Below are 20,108 nucleotides of genomic sequence, written 5' to 3'. Positions count from 1 at the left end.
TTGATATTCATTAGTTTCAAGTTTTCTTTACGGTTTTGAGGTATATTTGTTCATTTATTAAGTAAATATTCATTGCCTATTATATGCTCATACAAGTCTTACAGTGTAGTAAGTGGTAGTATCACAAATCAAACTACAGGATCGTAACACTGGTCCCTATAAGAGTACATTGTAAATTAAGTAGTTTGTTATTAAAACTACATTATTAGTACTCAAGGACAAGTTAATGTTTTAAGGATACCTTCCTGCCTAAATCAGCAAAATAATGTTGGATAAGGTAGAGTAGTGATTCTTAACTTTTCAAAACTCCAAACTGTTGTTTTGACAGATTTTTGCTACTTCCCATATTTTATTCTAAAATGAAACGCATAAGAAGTAAAACTCATGTATATTTTTAAATACCAATATATGGCTAAAATTAAATACAAGGAAATAAAAAGTAATGTATAATAAAATGGTGTACTTTTCCAGATATAAAATGCTGAAACATTACTAAAATTCAAAGTGGAGTAAGTGATTTCTAAGTGATATATACAAATGCAGTAGCTAAACAGGGGAGGTATCATTGGTAAGTCAAATACCATGCAATACTGCTCTATTTTATATATTTTTATATATAGTTCTTAATGGACACAATACCTTTATTTTATTTAGTTATTTTTTTTAATATGCTGAGGATTGAACCCAATGCCTCATATGCTAGGCAAGCACTTTACTACTGAGCTACAACCCCAGCCCCTACTCTTACTATTTTCTTTTTTCTTTTTCTTTTTGCTGTTGTTTGTTATTTATTTCTAAGAAATAAGCATTTTCTTAAACCACAAGTCATTTTATATTTGGTAACAGACCGAAATTGTACATTTAGACAATTGGTAATAAGAAGCTGTAACAGGGCTCCAAGAGAGGCTGCCTTGGCTAAAAAAGCACAGGCTCCTGACCTAGACTAAAACATAAACACCACATGCTCTGGGTCAACTTAAGCTGGAGAAAGCTTGCCATCTCTATCTTCATTTTTATCTGTCTGCACATAGTAGGCAGTGTTCATGTAAAAACTAGCAGTGTAGCCAATGTTTGTTAGCCCTAAATACACCCAATCTCTGTCCTCCCCTTAAAGACTGAGGCTGCATTTGGAGCAGCCTGTTGAAGACCCCTGTAGTCATCCTGGGATTACATTCTAGGATTACAAGTGAGAAAAACAGGGAAGGGAGGGAGGAGAGAGAGAGAGAGAGAAGGAAGCAGTCAGATGAACATGGGGAGAGGGAAATAGACACATTCTGAGCAGAAAATGAAAATTGTCCCCATGGAGTCATGAAGACTTCTCTGAAGCTATCTCCCAGACACATAAAGAGAGACCAAACTGAAGGGGATAATTAATGAGACCACAGTCTGAGCAAGAGCACTAAATGGTGTTCTCAGTCTGGTGTTGTGGTTCAGTGGTAGAGCACTTACCTAGTATGCATGAGACACTGGGTTCAATCCCAGCACCACATAAAAAACAAAACAAACAAAAAAAAACCTAAATAAACAAAATAAAGGTATTTATTTACTTATTGGGGGAGGGGGGTAGCCAGGGATTGAACTCAGGGGCACTCACCCACTGAGCCACATCCCCCAGCCCTATTTTGTATTTTATTTAGAGACAGGGTCTAACTGAGTTGCTTGTGTCTCACAAAACTGATGCTGGCTTTTCGATCCTCCTGCCTCAGCCTCCCGAGAGCCACTGGGATGACAGGCATATGCCGCTGTACCCAGTCATTCATTTATTTTCAGTCTGACTTCAAGGTATACACAAGGCATACACTGCCAGGTGTAGGAGGGACATACGCAATAATAACAGTTAAATCTTTCAGAAAGCATAAACAAGCTAGTTTTCAACTAGTTAAATAAACTCAAAATACATACATGAAAACCAGACAGAATTAAAATGAAAGATGGACAAATCAATTATGGCAAGGAGATGAGAGCACTCATTCCTTAGCAGCTTATGAAGTAGGCAATAAATAAATAGAAACAAAGGACAGTGGAGCTACATCATGAACAACCTTCACCTAATGGGCATGTTCTGAACACTGCAATGCCACAACTACACAGTATGCATTCTTTTGGAGTGAATATGAAATGTTTACCAAAGTTGACCATAAAAGGGAACATAAACCAAATCTCAACAAAGTCTAAAGGATGAAATCGCACCACATGTCTTCTCTGAATACCATGAAAGTAAGCTAGAGGTCAGGCATGGTGGCCCTTGCCTGTCTTGGGAGGCTGAGGTGAGCAGAAGCATCCCAAGTTCAAAGCCAGCTTCAGCAATTTAGTGAGATCCTTATTAACTGATCAAGGCACTGTGTCAAAAATTAATAGTAGCAGCAGTAGTAGTAAGTAGAATACTAGTAGTAGTGGTAATAGAATAAAAATAAAATAAAAAGGGCTGGTTTCAATCTCCAGCACCCAAAAAGAAAACAGAAGAAAAAATTACATAACAATCAATATTGTTATTAGGCAAAGAAGCACATTTTAAAGTATTGTGTCAGCTGAGCAGAGCAGCACACATCTGTACACTTGACAGCCCATTCTTCAGAAGCCGAAGCCACAGGATCCCAAGTTCAAGGCAAGCCTGGGTAACCCAGCAAGAGACCCCTTTTCCAAAACAAAACCAAAAAAACCAACAGTGTCTGTGGATCTTGTTGGGTCATCCAGTGCCCTTGAGTTCATCCGCCCCCAACACTGTAAAAACAGATGAACCTTTAAATAATAAAGAAAAATAGAATAACGGGAGGCAAAGAAAAAAAAAACCCTACTCTTACTATTGATTATGTGAAGTAATGAAGTTCTAGATTTCTGAAACAAAGTATCCATTCTGCAGTGCCACAGTTTATACAGTAGTTACATTGGGGAGAAGTGTCACTATATAGTCATCCCTCTGTATCCTCAGGTTATTGCCAATACCAAAATCTAAATACCCAAGTCCCTTGTATAAAATCACATAGTATTTGTATGTACCTACGCATATCCTCTTATATACTTCAATTTCTCTTTGTTACTTAGAATACCTAATAAGGGATAAATGCTTATACATAGGTGTTATGCTCTATTGATTTAGAAAATAATAACAAGGAAAAAGTTATACAAGTTCATACAAATGCGAATTTTTTCCATGTATATTTGATCCTTGTTTGGTTCACTGTACAAATAGTCAACTGTACATTAAAACCAGGCAAAAAATGATCTGTGACTCTAAGAATTTCTAGATTCAGATCATAGTTTATCATTTTTATAAATATTTGACATTTGTGATCATGTGAGTTGCATGATGAAAAGATTGTATGAATCCCTCTAAGCTTTTGTGTCAGTATCCCTGGCCTTTTCTCATCATTAGCTCTGTTTAGAACCATTACATTAGGATGTAAGGCATCAGATGATTTTCGTGTGATAAAAAGATACTAATAGAATTTATTGACTTTTCTCCCCAGGTTGTCATACTGAAAAGATATTTTAAGTCTATTATAAAACTTTAGTGTAATATGTTATCAGGCTGGGGATGTGGCTCAAACGGTAGCGCGCTTGCCTGGCATGCATATGGCCCGGGTTCGATCCTCAGCACCACATACAACAAAGATGTGTCTGCCGAAAATTAAAAAAATAAATATTAAAGAAAAATTCTCTCTCTCTCTCTTCTCCTCTTCTTCTTCTTCTTCTTCTTCTTCTTCTTCTTCTTCTTCTTCTTCTCTCTCTCTCTCTCTCTCTCTCTCAAAAAAAAAAAAAAAAAGTATGTTATTATTTGGTACTTTATCACCTAAAGTCGTGTTACTCTTTTTATACCTAATTCCAGAAATTTTTATTCCTTTGGAATAATGGTAGATTAAAAAAAAAATGGGGGCTGGGGATGTGGCTCAAGTGGTAGCACGCTCGTCTGGCATGCGTGCGGCCCAGGTTCGATCCTCAGCACCACATACAAAACAAAGGTGTTGTGTCTGCCGGTAACTAAAAAATAAATATTAAAAAAATTATCTCTCCCCCCCCCACTCTCTTAAAAAAAAAATGCCCAAGTACCCCAGAGACCAAACTTAGTATCAATGAAAAATAAAATGGGTAATGTTGAACACTTTAATGCATATCATAGGATCTAGTATTTACTGTATGTATGAAAAAGACTGGGACATGAATATAGAAAAGACAGAATAAAGAGATATTTGGTTATTTAAAAATAATCCCCTAACAGCCTTCAGTCTTTGTTGTAGTTATTATAGTTTTATTGGTTTTAATTTGACTTGGGTTATCTTAATACATATTTATTTTTAGTTGACATATTGTAATTGCACATATTTATAGGGTACAGTCATATTTCAGTACCTGTATACAGTGTGTAATGATCAAATCAGGATAATTGGCATATCTGGCATCTTAGACATTGATTATTTCTTTGCACTAAGAACATTCAAAATACTCTCTAGCTATTTTGAAATAAAATATGTCATTGAATGTTATCTACTGTAGTTATTCTACTGTGCTATACAAAATTAGAAATTATTCCTCCACTCCATCTATACCCCTATACACATTAACCACTCTCTCTTCATCCCTTCCCCCCACACATTTCTGGTAACCACTATTCTCTACTTTGACACTTTTTTTTTTTTTTTTTTTTTTTTTTTTGCTGGTGCTGGGATAAAACTCTGGGCCTTGGGCCTGGTACACAAGGAAAATCAACTTTTTTTTTTCAACTCCCACATATAAGTGAGAATATGTAGTGTTTGTCTTGTTCACCTATTTTAATTTAACATAATATTTTTCATCAGTGTTACTGCAGATGATAGAAATTCTTTTTTATGACTGAATGTTTCATTGTGTATATATAACACATTTTCTTTATCCATTCATCTGTCAATGGACACCTAGGTTGATTCTTTGCTATTACAAATGATGTTGTAATTCACAAGTGCAGATGTGTCTTCAACATACTGATTTTAATTCCTTTGTGTATATACACACACAGGATAATTGGAATGCTGGATTATATAGTAGTTCTATTTCTAGTTTTTGAAGAATCTCTATACAGTTTCCCATAAATGGCTATACTAACTTACAGTTCCCCCTTTTCCACATCCTTACCAGATTTATTATTTTTTCACTTTGATAATAGCCAGTCTATATGGGTTGATATGATATTTTATTGCAGCTTTGATTTGTATTTCCTTTGGCTCAGGTTTAAATGTTTTTTGTTTCTAGTTAACAGTCCTCAAAACAAGGGTGTGTGTATGTGTAGAACATTTGCCTAATATAGATTGTTAAATTATTTGGTGGGGGGAAAGGTTTAGTAATATTATTCTGCTATTGGCTGCCTTTGGGGGGATGTTTTGGTTAAGTAGGCATAAAATGAGTCTTGAACAGAGACTTTTTTCTGTTTTATCTTTTCTAGGCTGTAAATGATTCGTGCTACCAGAATGATGATTCAGTCTTAAAGTCTCTCGTTGAGATTGCAGATACTGTTCCAAAGTATTTGCGTCCTCACTTGGAAGCAACTCTACAACTAAGTCTAAAGGTAAATTAAACAGCTCAGTAAATATTGTGCTTATTATTTTCAAGTAACAACCTAAATTATTAAATGTATACCAATACGTCGTCTTTGTAGTTGTGTGGAGACACAAGCCTCAACAACATGCAGCGCCAGCTTGCCCTTGAAGTGATCGTGACACTCTCAGAGACTGCAGCTGCTATGTTAAGAAAACATACTAATATTGTTGCTCAGACAAGTAAGTCAGAGGTCTTCAAACAGTTTGTGTGTAATGTGGCGAAATTATTGGATTAATGTACTAAGGATTATGTGATTTCTCAGATTTATTTGAGAATATAATGGATGTCTTTTAAAAATCAGATGAAGCTAGGGAAGTAGATCTTTATATGTGTATGCATGGACCCACTGTTACGGCTATTTTTTTAGAGACTGCAGACCCATAGAAAGCCTGCTAAGTAAAATTGCTATAGTGAACAGTGTGATAGACTACCATTTATATGTTAAAATATTGAACAAAGTCAATAGAATTAAATGTAATCAGAGAATATCTAGACATCTAATAGAAAGCTGAAAACTGAGATAACTTAATTGTGGTATTTAAAGTGAAGATAAGATTAGAACACAAATCTAACACTGATCAGAGCTCTCTTTACTATATTATGTTGCTTTGTTTATACTCTTTGGCGGAGAAATTTACATGACTGTTGTACTGTGGAAATACTATGTTTATTGTGTCTAGGATACAGATTTACAAACTGAATTGATGGTTTCTGACCTAGCTATTTCTGTGCTAATTGGTATCTGAACCATTAGTTTAGAAAATACATCACCAAGGTTGTTTTTTTTGTTTTGTTTTGTTTTGTTGGTTTTTTTGGTTTTTGTAGTGGCACCTACCTTTTATTTTACAAAGAAGTAGCGATTAGAATTTTAGAAACTTTCCCATTAAAGATAGGAACAGAAAAGTATTCCCACTATCACTGTTTCTGTTGTGCTGACAGTTCCAGACATTGTCAAGATAACGCAAGTAGGGCTAGGGCTGTAGCTCAGTGGCAGAGTGCTTGCCTAGCATGTGTGAGGTACTGGGTTTGATCTTTAGCACCACATAAAAATAAATAAAGGCATTCTGTCCATCTACAACTACCAAAAAAAATTATAAGTATTGGCAAAAAATGATAAATATTGTTTCTTTGTAGGCTGTGTCTACAAAAAGATAAAATAAAAAAAAATTGTTAGAACTGATTATTTTAAAGTTGAGCTCTGGCTATAGTTCTGTGGTTAGGGTGCTTGCCTGGAATGGACAAGGCCCTAGGTTCAATTCTCAGGACCTCAAGAAAACAACAAAACCAAAAATAATAGTGTGCATATGAACTAATAAGAATCACTTAGAAAATTTACTAAGAAAGATCACGTAGTGTAGGCATGACTTGCTAATACCTAAGAATAAATTAAAAAGTATAAGACCTTTGTGGGGAAAAAAATCAAGTGACATTAAAAGACTAATAGAACTAAACATCAGTTTTCCTCAGTCACCCTATAAATCCAATATTATTTTAGTCAAAATCCTAATAAAGTTGACCTTAAGATTTTTGTGAAAGAATATAGCTCCCAGAGCAGCAAAGTTGATTTTTTAATTAATTAGTTTGTTCTCACGTTGTCATGCATGACAGCAGAATGCATTTCAATTCATAAGCAAAGCTGATTTTGATGAAAGTATTTGAGCTCTTGCCTTATCAAGACTTAAGAATTTAGAATTCATTGATAGTACTGGTACAGACAGTAGAAATGAATAGAGTAGAGAGAGTAGGAGCAAATCATGCACATGGAAACAAAGTTGAATTAAAAGGAAATTCACCAAATATGGTTGGGTTAAGTAGTTATTTTTAGTAGGAAAAAATATCCCAATTCCAGATAACGTAATAATTTGGGGTGGATGAAAGGTCTCAATATTACTGGTACATTTCACAAGTAAAGTTTAATAATGAAGAACTATTTTTTTTTTTTTTTTAAGACTGAGTCACAATCCATAGATACAAAACAGATTTTTTGGATTAGGTCAATACATGATACATGAAAATAAAAACCCACAAACTGGGAGAAAATAATTACAGTGTGCACAGTCAACAAAATTTTGGTATATTGAAAATAGATAAAGGCTAAGAAGAGGAAATTCACAAAAGATAACTCTGACATAGTTAATGAGCACTGTTGAGCCCCAATTGAACAAGTGTAGTCGTGGAGTACAACTTGTCAAGTGTTGAAAGGTGTGGAGCCAACAGGCCTCTTACTCTCTAGCTCCAGGGCACTTCACACATTTTTGTGAAACAAGACAGGCCCTCTCTTCATCTGATAACAGTGGAAGTTTATGCAAGTACTGTGGAAAGCAGTTTGATTTTCGTACTATTAACTTCGTATTTAGATTCATAACTTGTCAAGGAGGAGATATACGTAATAATCTCATCAAATTAATTTTTCCAAGTGGGAAGAAAACTGGAAACAAAATGTTCAGCAGGACAATAGGTAGTTTGTTGGTATAATAGAATTCTGTGAAATCCATGATTGTTGAAAAACAGATTTCCAAAAAGTGCAAACATGAAGCCATTTATCATATTTTTAAAATTAGAAGAGTACTATAATTTTATGTATAGATTCAAGTATAAAAATTAGGAATGAAACATTCATTTTGTTATGGGATATGAGAGACTGCAGTAGGAAGTTCAGAGGAAATTTGACTGTTTTCCCTAATCCATTATGTCCCATTTAATCTATAGAATGCCTATAAAAACTTAAATGGAGCAATTTTTTTAAAGATTTCTTAAAAATTTTTCATAGGTTTCTATTAGGTGTTCTTTATATAGGATGATGGGACATAATTGGTTAATCTTGACTTTTAAAAAATTTTTTAAATGTCATTTTTGTTACTTTAAAGGAAAAAAATAAGATCCAAAGCAATTATCACAAGAAGTCAACTTTTTGGGGAACAGACAAATATAGTTGTCTCAGTATCTGGGGACAATTAATACTAGGACCTCTTGTAGATACCAAATTTCATAATGCTGAAATCTCTTATAAAATGGCATAATAACTACATGTAACCTCATATCCTTTCACTTTTAGCCTTTTTTAGATTACTTATACCTAATGTAATAAAAATGTTATGTAAATTATTGTTAAAATGTATTGTTCAAGGAATATGACAAGTGGTACAAATTTTAGTACAGGCAGTCCCCCCATCAGCCCTGAATATTTTTTTTCTGAGTTTGGTTAAAACCCACTGATGAATAACCTGTGGATGCAGAGGGCCTATTATATTTGTTTTATCTTAACTCTTCTTAAAGGCAAAGTAAAACTTAAGTTAAAATTCTTATTTAAAAATGGTGATACTGACAAAGTAATAAAAGCCACAGTCTTCAGGAATGAAATAATTCTTCACTTTAGTTCCTCAGATGTTAGCAATGATGGTTGATCTCGAAGAAGATGAGGACTGGGCAAATGCTGATGAACTAGAAGATGATGATTTTGATAGGTAATCACATCGATTACTGGGTGGAGCTGGGTCTAGGGTGGTAGTGAGAGCTTTGGGGCTACCACTGGATGCTGTTAAACTTCTAAATTTGGAATATGGGACACTTTGCCTTTCTGTTGTATGCATTTCTGAATAACATTTTCCAAATTGTATTTTATTTATTTTTCTTAATGTAATTTGAAATTAATGTTTAATGAAAGTTCTTAAGACATGGTTTATTTTAATTATAAATAGTACATAAAGCTGTATTCTATAAATAATCAGGAAAGCTACATATAACAACAAAGAGAGTTATCTTTTTTGAAAAAACTAGAAACGCAAAATGTACCACATGTATACCGAGTGACAGTAATACTGTGTGGTACTGGCATGTTTTAGCTTAGGTAGGTCCCATGAATCTAAATTCCTATGGAAAAGTGAACCAAAATCTGTATTTGCTGTGCATTACTGATGATGATACCTGACATATGAAAAAGCACTTCAAATTCTGTTGTTTTAATTTCTTTTTTTGGAGGGAGCACTTACTGGGGGTTGAACCCTAGAAACCTTTACCCCACTGAGCTACATCCCCATCCCTTTCTATTTTTTGAGACAGGTCTTGCTTAATCCCTGAGGCTGATCTTAAACACTCGTGATCTTCCTTCCTAACCCTCCTGAATTGCCTGCCACTTGATTTTTTTCAGTAGTCCCTAATATATATTATAGATGGCAGAAGTCAAAGAGTGAAGATGAGTTATTTGTCCAGGGTTACATAGCCAGTTAGTAAGCTGAAGTTTAATATTAGTTTTCTTCTTGTTCTTCCTAGTGCATCATTCTAATACCTTTCTTATAAAGAACTTGAATTATTTTCCCAAAAGACTGGTACATGATAAGATGCTAAATTAACCAAGATAAAAATTTTTTAAAATATTTGGCTTAGGGCTGGGGATGTGGCTCAAGCGGCAGCGCGCTCGCCTGGCATGCGTGCGGCCCGGGTTCTATCCTCAGCACCACATACCAACAAAGATGTTGTGTCCGCCGAGAACTAAAAAATAAATATTTTTAAAAAAAAATTCTCTCTCTCCCCCCTCTTTCACTCAAATATTTGGCTTGCAGAATATTTGCTGCATTTTTCCCACTTTTTATTGGTGCATTATAGTTGTACATACTAATGGAACTTGCTGTTACACATTCATACATGCACACGATACAACAATATGCATGCTGCATTTTTTGAGGCTTAATCACGTTGTTGAACTCAAGACTAATTTCTGGCTTCAGTACTGTTTTGAAGTGTATGAAAGTAAACCTTCATTAGGCTAAAGGGAAGACAGGTTAAATATTTTCCTTCTCTGGTTCAATTACCATAACATGCTGCTACCTGTCTTCTAATTTGCCTTGTAAATGATATTTAAATTTACATTAAGCTTACAAAACGTTTTTCTGGATTTAATGGATAAGGTTTTCTTATCTGTGAATAGGCAGATCATAAATATATTTTCAAAATAAAAAATTTTATGTCCAAAGTCCTATTGTAAAGATTATTTTATATAATAAAAACTTTTATTATTTATAATTTTATCTTTGTAGTTTTGTAAACTTCACAGAACAATTAAAGATTATGCATATGACAAAATACTATTAGTCTTGGCAGCTGTGAGCAGAATAAATGTACAGATGCTTCTGTGCCTTGATCTTTTCAGTGAAAACAGTTGCACCTGTGCACTTTGTATTCCTTTAAAGATGAGTAATAAGTTAATATTGAGAGGTGGACAATCCTGTGTTTGAAGGATATCTTTAGGAAGGGAGATACACAAGGTTCATCAACCTCCCACTTTTATCTCTGAATTCTGAAAAAGATTCAGACAGGATTTTTTGGGGGGAGGCGGGTGGTAATTAGGGATTGAACCCAGGGACACTTAACCACTGAGCCACATCTCTAGCCCTTTTTATTTGTTTTTTTGAGACAGGGTCTCACTCAGTTGCTTAGAGCCTTCATAATTGTTGAGGCTGACTTTGAACTGCCTCTGCCTGCCAAACAGGTATGCTATTTGTACCCAGCAAGACAGAAGACTTTTATTAAAAAGTATCATGGTAGAGCATGATCAAAGTTTTTATTTATGCTTGCCCCGTCCTCTGTTTTTTTTTTTTTAAGTTGTAGGGTTTCTAATATTCAACTTCAATATCACATGCAAAAGACTGCTTGAGTTCTTTCTCAGTCCCAGTTTAAAAACATGGATAGAAGTATGTACAGTGCAACATTTTTTGTGTGTCTTTGATTACATTATTTTGTTTGTGTATCTAGCAATGCAGTTGCTGGCGAGAGCGCTTTAGACCGGATGGCTTGTGGACTTGGTGGAAAGCTTGTTCTGCCAATGATCAAGGAACACATTATGCAAATGCTTCAAAACCGTAAGCTATCTGCTTCAAATGCTACCATAGTAGAATGAGTCTTTCTAAATGTTAAATTCTTAACAAGTGGCGTTTGTGGAATATTTAACCTAATTCTCGTATTCTTCTGATGAAATTTTTATTTAGTCATTTTTGGGAACATTCAGTCACTAGCTAAAGAATATTTTTCTCAGTACTGAAACAATTATTCAGTTTTCTCTTCACAAAATTGGCATCAGTGTTTAGAAAAAAGTATGTAAAATCTAAAGGAAATTATGATTAACTCTGTAGTCAGAAATATTTAGATTATTTACATGTAATACTGTGTTAGTTGTCAGCCCTTATACCTGTAGTTTTTATCAATACCAAAGATAAGTGTATGTTTTATTTTAATTTGTGGGGTTGTTTTTAATTGCAAAGTTAACCTGCTTGATGTATTTTAATTTAAGTCCTTTACTTCATATTCAGAAATGGCGGTTGTTGTTAGTTCTCTGAGACTTCTGATTTCATTTATTTATGTGTGTGATGTTTTTAATGTAAATATGTAATATGGATACAGAGTACTTAACTAAACTTTTGTTCAACATTTTATCATATCACCATGTAACAGTCTGCCTCATTTTTTTAATAGTCACATAGCATTCAACAATCCCTTTCAAATATAGATTTGTTGATTATAAGTAATGCTAATGCCAACATTTTTCTACAGAAGTCCTGGCTTATCTTTTATGAGTATTTGTTTTGTTTTTATGATGCTATAGGTTGTGCCTAGAAAGCTACATTCCTAGGACACTGTATATGAGTATTTTATCTACATGGAATAGATTGCAAGAGCCAGGCAATGAGAGTTAAACCATAGCTAAAGGATCTTATTTTTATTAATTTTATTAATTAGTTATTAATGCTAAGAATTGAATTCTAGGTCTCCCGTATGCTGAGCATATTCTCTGCCTCCACCCTTAGGATTATGGAATCCTAAATTTGTAAGATTCAGTAATAATAGCAGCTTTGAATGATTGAGTACTACTGCTCTTATGATATTCACCTAGTTTCTTATCCTTTAAGATTCTTTCTTATCCCAAAAAAGGCATGGTCAAAAACCATTGCCTCTTTTTAAAGATGTGATTCTGATTCTGGGTCTGGAAAGTAGTCTCCACCCCAGTCCCATCTTATAGAGAATCTTTTCCCAAAGGGATAGGTAGGGGAAAAAAAAAGACACACATTGCTTGACCTATAGGAGCTGTTAGAAAGAATAAATCTAGCCTTTTCTCTCTGCGCACCCCTCCCCCCACTCTTGTGGTGCTGGGGAGTGAACCCAGGACTTTGTGCATGCAAGGCAAGCACTCTGTCAAATGAGCTGTATCGCCAGCCCCGGCCTTTTCATTTTTAAGATGAAGAAAATTAAGCCCAAAGACAGTGAAAAATTGCATAAGGTCAACAGTTTTCTGTTTCTCTATTGATTGACACAGTTCTTCAAGTGGATTTATTGTGACTGTGGTTGTGATTTGTAGTTAAAGAGTTTGTCTATTATAGCTCACTAGATTATGGGCATGCACCATCACACTGGCTGTGAACTCTTAGTAAAACTTTGTTGTTTGCTAAGTGTAAGGCTTTTAACAAGTCTTCTGCATCTCAGTTTTCTGACTATACAATGGGAAAATAATAATTGCCCTACACCCAGGCTGGAGACTGGAATTTATTTTATATATGTGAAAAATGCTTTAATAGTGGAAAAATTATACATATTTTCTAGTTTGAAAATAATATAGTAATTAATGCTGTGGAAGAATCATTTACATAACATTTTTTTCTATACAACAGTCTTTTTCTTTTTTTTTTTTTTTTAATTGGTACCAGGGATTTAACCCAGAGGTGCTTAATCACCCTTTTCTATCTTTTATTTAGAGACAGGGTCTTACTGAGTTGCTGAGGCTGGCTTTGAACTCATGTGATTCTCCTGTCTCAGCCTCCTAAGCCATTGGGATTACAGTTGTTCACCATCATGCCTGGCCACAGCATTCTATTTTTTTTTCCTTCTCTAAATATATTCTTTCTTTACCATATGCTACTTTATTTCAAAAAGATTTGTTGCTTTTGCTTTAAATAATAAACAGTAAAGTTTTTATCCTCTTACCAGTGCCATCACATTCCTGCTAAACATACTTCCATAATTCCATACATTGGAAATAAATAAGATTATATTCAGATTCTCTGAATTAAATATGGATAGCTTTCTAGATCATTAAGTGTTGTACATTGGCCTTTCTTCTTTAATGTTTAGTATGTAAAGATTAGTATCACATGTTCACATGTTCTCTTCCTGAGTTTATTGCTCATTTGAGATTTCTTGACTTAATAGTATATAGAGTTAGCCGGGCCCAGTGGCAGCACGGGAGGCTGACACAGAAGAATCCTGAGTTCAAAGCCATCCTTGGCAAAAGTGAGGCACTAAGAAACTCAGACCCTGTCTCTAAATAAGGCTTAGGATGTGGCTTAGTGCCCCTGAGTTCAATCTCCATCCCCCACCCTACCCTCCCCAAAAAAAAAAAAAAAAAAAAGTATATGGAGTAATTGGAAATATACATACTGTTAATATTATGTGAATATTCATTTAAAAATGAAAAGCTCATCACAGAAATACTAACAGAAATAGCATTACTATTAAGAATGACTGTCCATCCCACCACCACCAAAATAGCACAAAAGACTTGCATTTTTGTAAATACTTTTAAATAGATTAGCTAAATTTTTGTCAGTTTGACCTAATGAATTACCCCCAACCCCAGAAAGGACATTGGGGAATTTTGGGAGTTTGGGGTCCCAGTTTGAGAACCATTGTTGCTGTCCGTATACTCAGACCATGACCTATGTTTTATTTATCTTGCTTTGTTACACAACAAATTGGAAGAAGCATAGCTTGTTATGACTGTTTTATAGTAAATAGAAATATTTAGAAATGAGAGGAAAAATTATACTAAAATAGTAGAGGCCAGTAAAATAAGTATTGTTTAGTTAATATTCTATTAACCTAAAAGCAAATAGCCGTTGTTACTATTAGAATACAAATAAGTTTCAATAAAAATTCTTTAAATTCTTTACTTTAAATTTAAAGTAATGTGATCATAGTAATCAATAAATCTGTATTTAATAATAACAACGTATGACAACAAATCCAGGTATTTATTGCTTACAGTAAATTTATGGAAAAGTTTTCGGAATAAAGTGGTGTTACAAAACTAGTCTTACAAATGAAATAGTCCAGTCTGGCACTTTTTCTGTCCATTTTTCTAATGTGTAAAATGTTTTGATATTTTCCAAATAAGAATGTTATTTGCATACTTTCCACTTCCAGAATGATGTTTGCAGTATCTAATTAATATTCATTTGGATGTATTTTTTTTTGGTAGCTGACTGGAAATACCGGCATGCAGGATTGATGGCCTTATCTGCAATTGGCGAAGGGTGCCACCAGCAAATGGAAGGAATTCTAAATGAGATAGTAAATTTTGTTTTGCTTTTCCTTCAAGATCCTGTAAGTACCAGTAAATACTTGATTTGTAATCATAACTGTAGTTTCACATGGAACCCTGTTGTCCTTACTAATACAAGGGAATATATTTCAGCATCCAAGAGTAAGATATGCTGCCTGCAATGCTGTGGGACAGATGGCTACAGATTTTGCACCTGGTTTCCAAAAGAAATTTCATGAAAAGGTAAATAACAAGTCCTCAAATACTCCAGTCAAACTGTAAGAAGAGGGATTGGCATTTAAAATTATATGCCTATTTATTTGGTTTCATTTCCCAGGTGATTGCAGCTTTGCTCCAGACCATGGAAGACCAAGGCAACCAACGGGTGCAGGCCCATGCAGCTGCTGCTCTCATAAACTTTACTGAAGACTGTCCCAAGTCTCTACTTATTCCATACTTAGATAATTTAGTGAAACATCTGCACTCTATTATGGTACTTAAACTTCAAGAGGTGAGTTTTAAGATTGGGTGTCAGGGGTGTACAGGATTAAACCCAAAGGCATTTAACAACTGAGCTGCCTCCCCCGCTCTTTTTTTATTTTGAGACAGTATTTGCTTAGGGCTTCACTAAGTTACTAAGGCTGGCTTTAAATGTGTGGTCCTCCTGCCTTGGCTTCCAGAGCTGCTGAGATTACAGGTGTGTGCCACTGCATCCAGCAGATTCTCTTTAAGATCTTTTTATAGATTTATAGATTAATTTAGGTTAGTTATTAGATAAGACCTGGAGAAAGAGGGATTTCAGTAAGACTATCAACATAGAAAGTTAGAGCCAAACTATTCTCGGTAGAGTAATTCAGGCTGAATCAGAGAACAGGCCAGTATTGAAACTGAAACACACAGCCTAAATGTTAGGTAAAATTGGTGTTGTGAGTTGCCTTGAAAGCAAAAGAGGAGAATTTCTTGACTTGTTCTATGTAAGTTTGAAGAACCATTTTTTGTTATTTTGTGCTCAGCAAATGGTAACATCATAGTAGGTAAGGAATATGGTAACATTGTGGGGCATAAATAAAAGGTGGAGGGAAGGTTGAAAGCAAGGTCATCCCACCATCATTGTCCGGGAGGCATAGATGATGATGGTGGAAATAGATAATTCTCATATGTGACAAAGTGTCTTTGAAAATCAACTTAAAGGAAGAAAGGTCTTTTTGTGCCACAGTTTCAGTCTGTTCAGCTGGCTCCATTGCTTGGGTCTGTGATGAGGCAGAGACTCACAATAGAACTGCCCACCTACCTCATGGTGGCTGGAAAGCAGAGAGGGAAATGAAGGAACAGGCTAGAGATATGATATACCCTTTAAGGATGTATTCCTAGTGATATGCTTCATCCAACTGGGGCCCTTAATTCACTTACAAGGTCAGAGCTCTCATAATTCAATCACTTTCCTAAAGCCCTGCCTCTGAATATTGCTGCATGAGCCTTTGGGGGAGATTCCAAATTCAAACTATAATAAGAAGCAAGTAAAAATGTGTTAACTATTCTACAGAGTGACAGAATTGAGACTGTATAGGAAAAAAAATCCTTTTTTCTGTAAATAATTTGAATTTTTAAAATAAGGCTTATTATCCAAGTAGTTGGTTCATAACTAGAGTCTAAGTAAGGGGGGATGTATGCTGAAATAGTTGAGTGATTTTAGTATAGCGGTGTGCCAGGAGTATACTATCAGGTGTGAGAGAAGACACAGATAAGAAAAACAAGGATCAAAGCCCAATTTGTTGTTAAGTAGAAAAAAAATGGATTTTTGCTATAAAAGTGAAATGAATAATTCTAAGGGAATAAAGAATAAAAGACTGTTTTTTATGGGATTCAATATATGTGAACTTATCAGCACATTGTTATAATCATTTCTGATACCCTCAATTCCTATACTTAGGGTGGATTAGTAACAGTTCACAGACTACCATTTGCATAGCACTGTCAAAGAAGAGGAAAATGAGAAATGATTATATTAAAATGCAAAGAAAGTAGACCTGAGTCTACAAATAGACCTGAGTTTTCAGTGTCCAGTGAACAATAGACTAAAAATATGTTCAGCTATGGACCCACATTGAAGGCACATAATTTGGTTGGTAAATCACAAATAGTTGGGTCCAGTACAGCTTCACAATTGGGTTTGAATAGAGGGGGCTTCAGTGTGAGGAGAGTCTGTCTCCCTGTCATTCCTTCAAGAGTCCAGTATTTTAAAGACTGAAGGATGGAGTTTGCTGAGATGAGGTGAAGAGGAGGATAATGTTCAGAGTTGTTTGAAAAGAGGGTAGCAGGAGGGCTCAAGACATTAAATATAGCAAATGCTGAAATGCAGAAGAAAGGGAGTTAAGATAACTTCTTTAAGGCTTGGTACAATTTGTAATACAAAGGGAAGTGCTCTACTGAGAGTATAATTTTTATTGGTGAAGGAAAGGGAAGAATTTTTGCTAGGTCTCAGATATTTCCGAATCAGAAATTATTTAGAAACTTGCAAGGTGACAGCATGGGCTCTGCTACAGATACCCAGGAAGCATTGTTGCAAGCCTAGGAGGCTAGAGCACGTTGTAGGCCTTTGCTACAGGGAACAGTGTCATTTCTTAAGCTTCAGCATGAAAGAGAAATGTGTGCCAGAGAGGGCACCAGAATTCCTTAGTGGGATCCTCCAAGGAGCGTTTGATTAGAAAATAAAGGAATTCCCCAAGAAGTAATTTTCTCCATAGAAACATAATAGGTCAGGACAAAATATAACAGTATAGTGGAAATCAGTGAGTAAAAGATAAGAACAATAAAGCATTAAGGTATATGGATACTAAAAATTGAAGTGGAGTCAAGGTTAGGACTCTAGAACCAGCTGGTTGGGTTTTTTTTGTTTGTTTGTTTGGTTTTTTTTGAGATAAAGCAAAAACAAGGTGTTCTTTGTTAACAGAAGAGAGAGAAAGCCACATAAATAGTTCGACATGAATTTTTTTATAGAAATTTCTTCCAAAATGTACAGTTTCCTTCTTGCTCTTTGGAGAGATAATTCAGAGAAGCCTTCAAGAATTGGAAGGAAGTAGCAAATTGAAATGATTTCTGGTTTGGTGGTGGTTTCATTTTCATTTAATTCATTTATTTTGTTTGTTTTTCTTCTAGTTGATTCAGAAAGGTACCAAGTTAGTTTTGGAACAAGTTGTGACATCCATTGCATCAGTTGCAGATACTGCAGAAGAAAAGTTTGTCCCCTACTATGATTTATTTATGCCATCACTGAAGCACATTGTTGAGAATGCAGTTCAAAAGGAACTCAGACTTTTGAGAGGGAAAACTATTGAATGCATCAGTCTCATTGGCCTGGCTGTTGGGAAGGAAAAAGTAAGTGACTTGTATTATGTTAAATTTACTATATATAATTTGGCAGTGGGGTGGACACTGAGTGAACTGGAGTGTTTTTCCTTCTGGTGAATGGTTTTCTGGATAATTGGGGTTTTTTGTTTCATCTTTCTTTTAACATTACTCCAATTTCCTATATAAATAAATTGTTGCCTGCTTTTTTTTACTTGTGAATATTAAGGATTTTTCTTAACTCAGTTATATGTTTGTCCCCCTTCTCTTCCACCATACATTGTTTGTGTAGTTCAACATCCTCATGTTTAGTTCCACTTAAAAATGTTGCATTTGTTTTCTTGGTGATCCAAAAGCATCAAGTGTCTATATGTGCATATAACTCTTCATAAAATAATTAGCAAGAATCATTAGGCAAGTGTGTTTATTCTCAGCCAACATCTCAGTTGTCGAAACTGATCCAAAAGTTTTTCTGTCATGGGCATTTTGCATTCTGATCCTCAGAACTTAGCGTGAAACCTCTCTGTTTTGCCTTTCCAAAACCAGCATTATTATTAACTTTTACTTTTTGTGTGGTATTGAATTGATTCCAGGGAATGCTTTACCACTGAACTGTCCTAATACCTCTTTTTTTTTTTTTTTTTTTTTTTTTTTTTAATTCTCATCAGTTATACATGACAGTAGAAAGCTCTTTGATTCATTATACACAAATGGAGCAGAATTTTTAGCTTCTCTGGTTGTGCATGAATAGAGTCACACCATATGTGCAATCATACATGTACCTAGGGTAATGATATCTGTCTCATTTAGCCATCTTTTCTACCCTCTTGCCCCCTCCTTCCCTCCGCTTTATGCCATCCAAAGTTCCTCCACTCATCCCACCTCCCACCCCATTGTCTCCTTTTTTATTTTATAAGTTTTAGTTGGACACAATGTCTTTATTTTACATTTTATGTGGTGCTGAGGATTGAACATGCTAAGTGAGCACTCTGCCACTGAGCCACAGCCCCTCCCTCTTTTATTTTTTGAGTCAGGATCTCACTAAATTTCCCAGGCTGGCATCTAATTCAGCCTCCTAAGTAGCTGGTATTACAGACATGCTCTACTATGCCTAGCTTAATTTTTCTTTTAAGTTGTGGGACCATTCTAACCAAACATTTGTATGTTCTATACTGTGTATATCTAGCTTTGAAACGCCATTGCCTGGTCATAACAGTGGAAATTGCCAGAACTACACAGGTTATATGAAATCATTTACAAAATAAAATCTTTGTGAGTTAATTCTATGGAGCCATTTAAAATTTTCCTTCGGATTTGAATTAAATTCTACTGTTTGAAATACGTGAGCAGTAGACCAAAGCTTGATTCCATTAGAAGTATCTTTTTAAACTGCAGTTTACTTTGTCCTTCAGGAGAAAGTATGTTTTCCCAGAAAGAGCATTAAATCTGTTAATATAGATGAGAATTTTTCAGTATAACATTTATCTGTGGAGTTTTAACCCATGTAGAAAAGATAGATTTTTTTTTTTTAAGTTTTGTTATTACATAAAAAAAAAAAAATTAGATAGCGACAATGGTGCTGTGGACTGTTAAATACCTGTAAATGATTTTCCTCTAGTTCATGCAGGATGCCTCAGATGTGATGCAGCTATTGTTGAAGACACAGACAGATTTCAATGATATGGAAGATGATGATCCTCAGGTAAGCAGTATTCCTGTCCTTACCTTGATCCATTTATGAGTTGTGGGACAGCGCAAGGTTAAATGTACTTAAAAAAAGAATGATAGCTCTCTTGAGTTACATTTTCAGAGATTCTTTTCACTGGTTTCTGTTCTTCTGGAGTTGGGTTTTCTTACTCTGTTGTGACATGTTTCTGCTTCTTTTGACTCT

The 20,108-nt window shown here is 34.9% G+C and overlaps 1 protein-coding gene across 1 annotated transcript in view; it reads left to right on the top strand.

Annotated features, from left to right (window-relative positions):
* The window catches only part of IPO5 (importin 5), a 47,057-nt gene that overhangs the window by 13,169 nt on the left and 13,780 nt on the right, over window positions 1-20,108 (top strand). Inside the window, exons 7-15 of the mRNA XM_081293376.1 lie at window positions 5,414-5,536; window positions 5,627-5,747; window positions 8,945-9,032; window positions 11,317-11,423; window positions 14,810-14,934; window positions 15,026-15,115; window positions 15,210-15,383; window positions 18,029-18,247; window positions 19,836-19,919. Coding sequence (XP_081149502.1) covers window positions 5,414-5,536; window positions 5,627-5,747; window positions 8,945-9,032; window positions 11,317-11,423; window positions 14,810-14,934; window positions 15,026-15,115; window positions 15,210-15,383; window positions 18,029-18,247; window positions 19,836-19,919 — 1,131 coding nt within the window. The remainder of the gene's footprint in view (window positions 1-5,413; window positions 5,537-5,626; window positions 5,748-8,944; window positions 9,033-11,316; window positions 11,424-14,809; window positions 14,935-15,025; window positions 15,116-15,209; window positions 15,384-18,028; window positions 18,248-19,835; window positions 19,920-20,108) is intronic.

Source organism: Spermophilus citellus (genome assembly GCF_964194105.1).
Source record: "Spermophilus citellus genome assembly, chromosome: 1".
NCBI classification, from domain to species: domain Eukaryota; kingdom Metazoa; phylum Chordata; class Mammalia; order Rodentia; family Sciuridae; genus Spermophilus; species Spermophilus citellus.
Note: the sequence above shows the minus strand (reverse complement) of the source record. Positions and strands in the feature narration are given on the sequence as shown.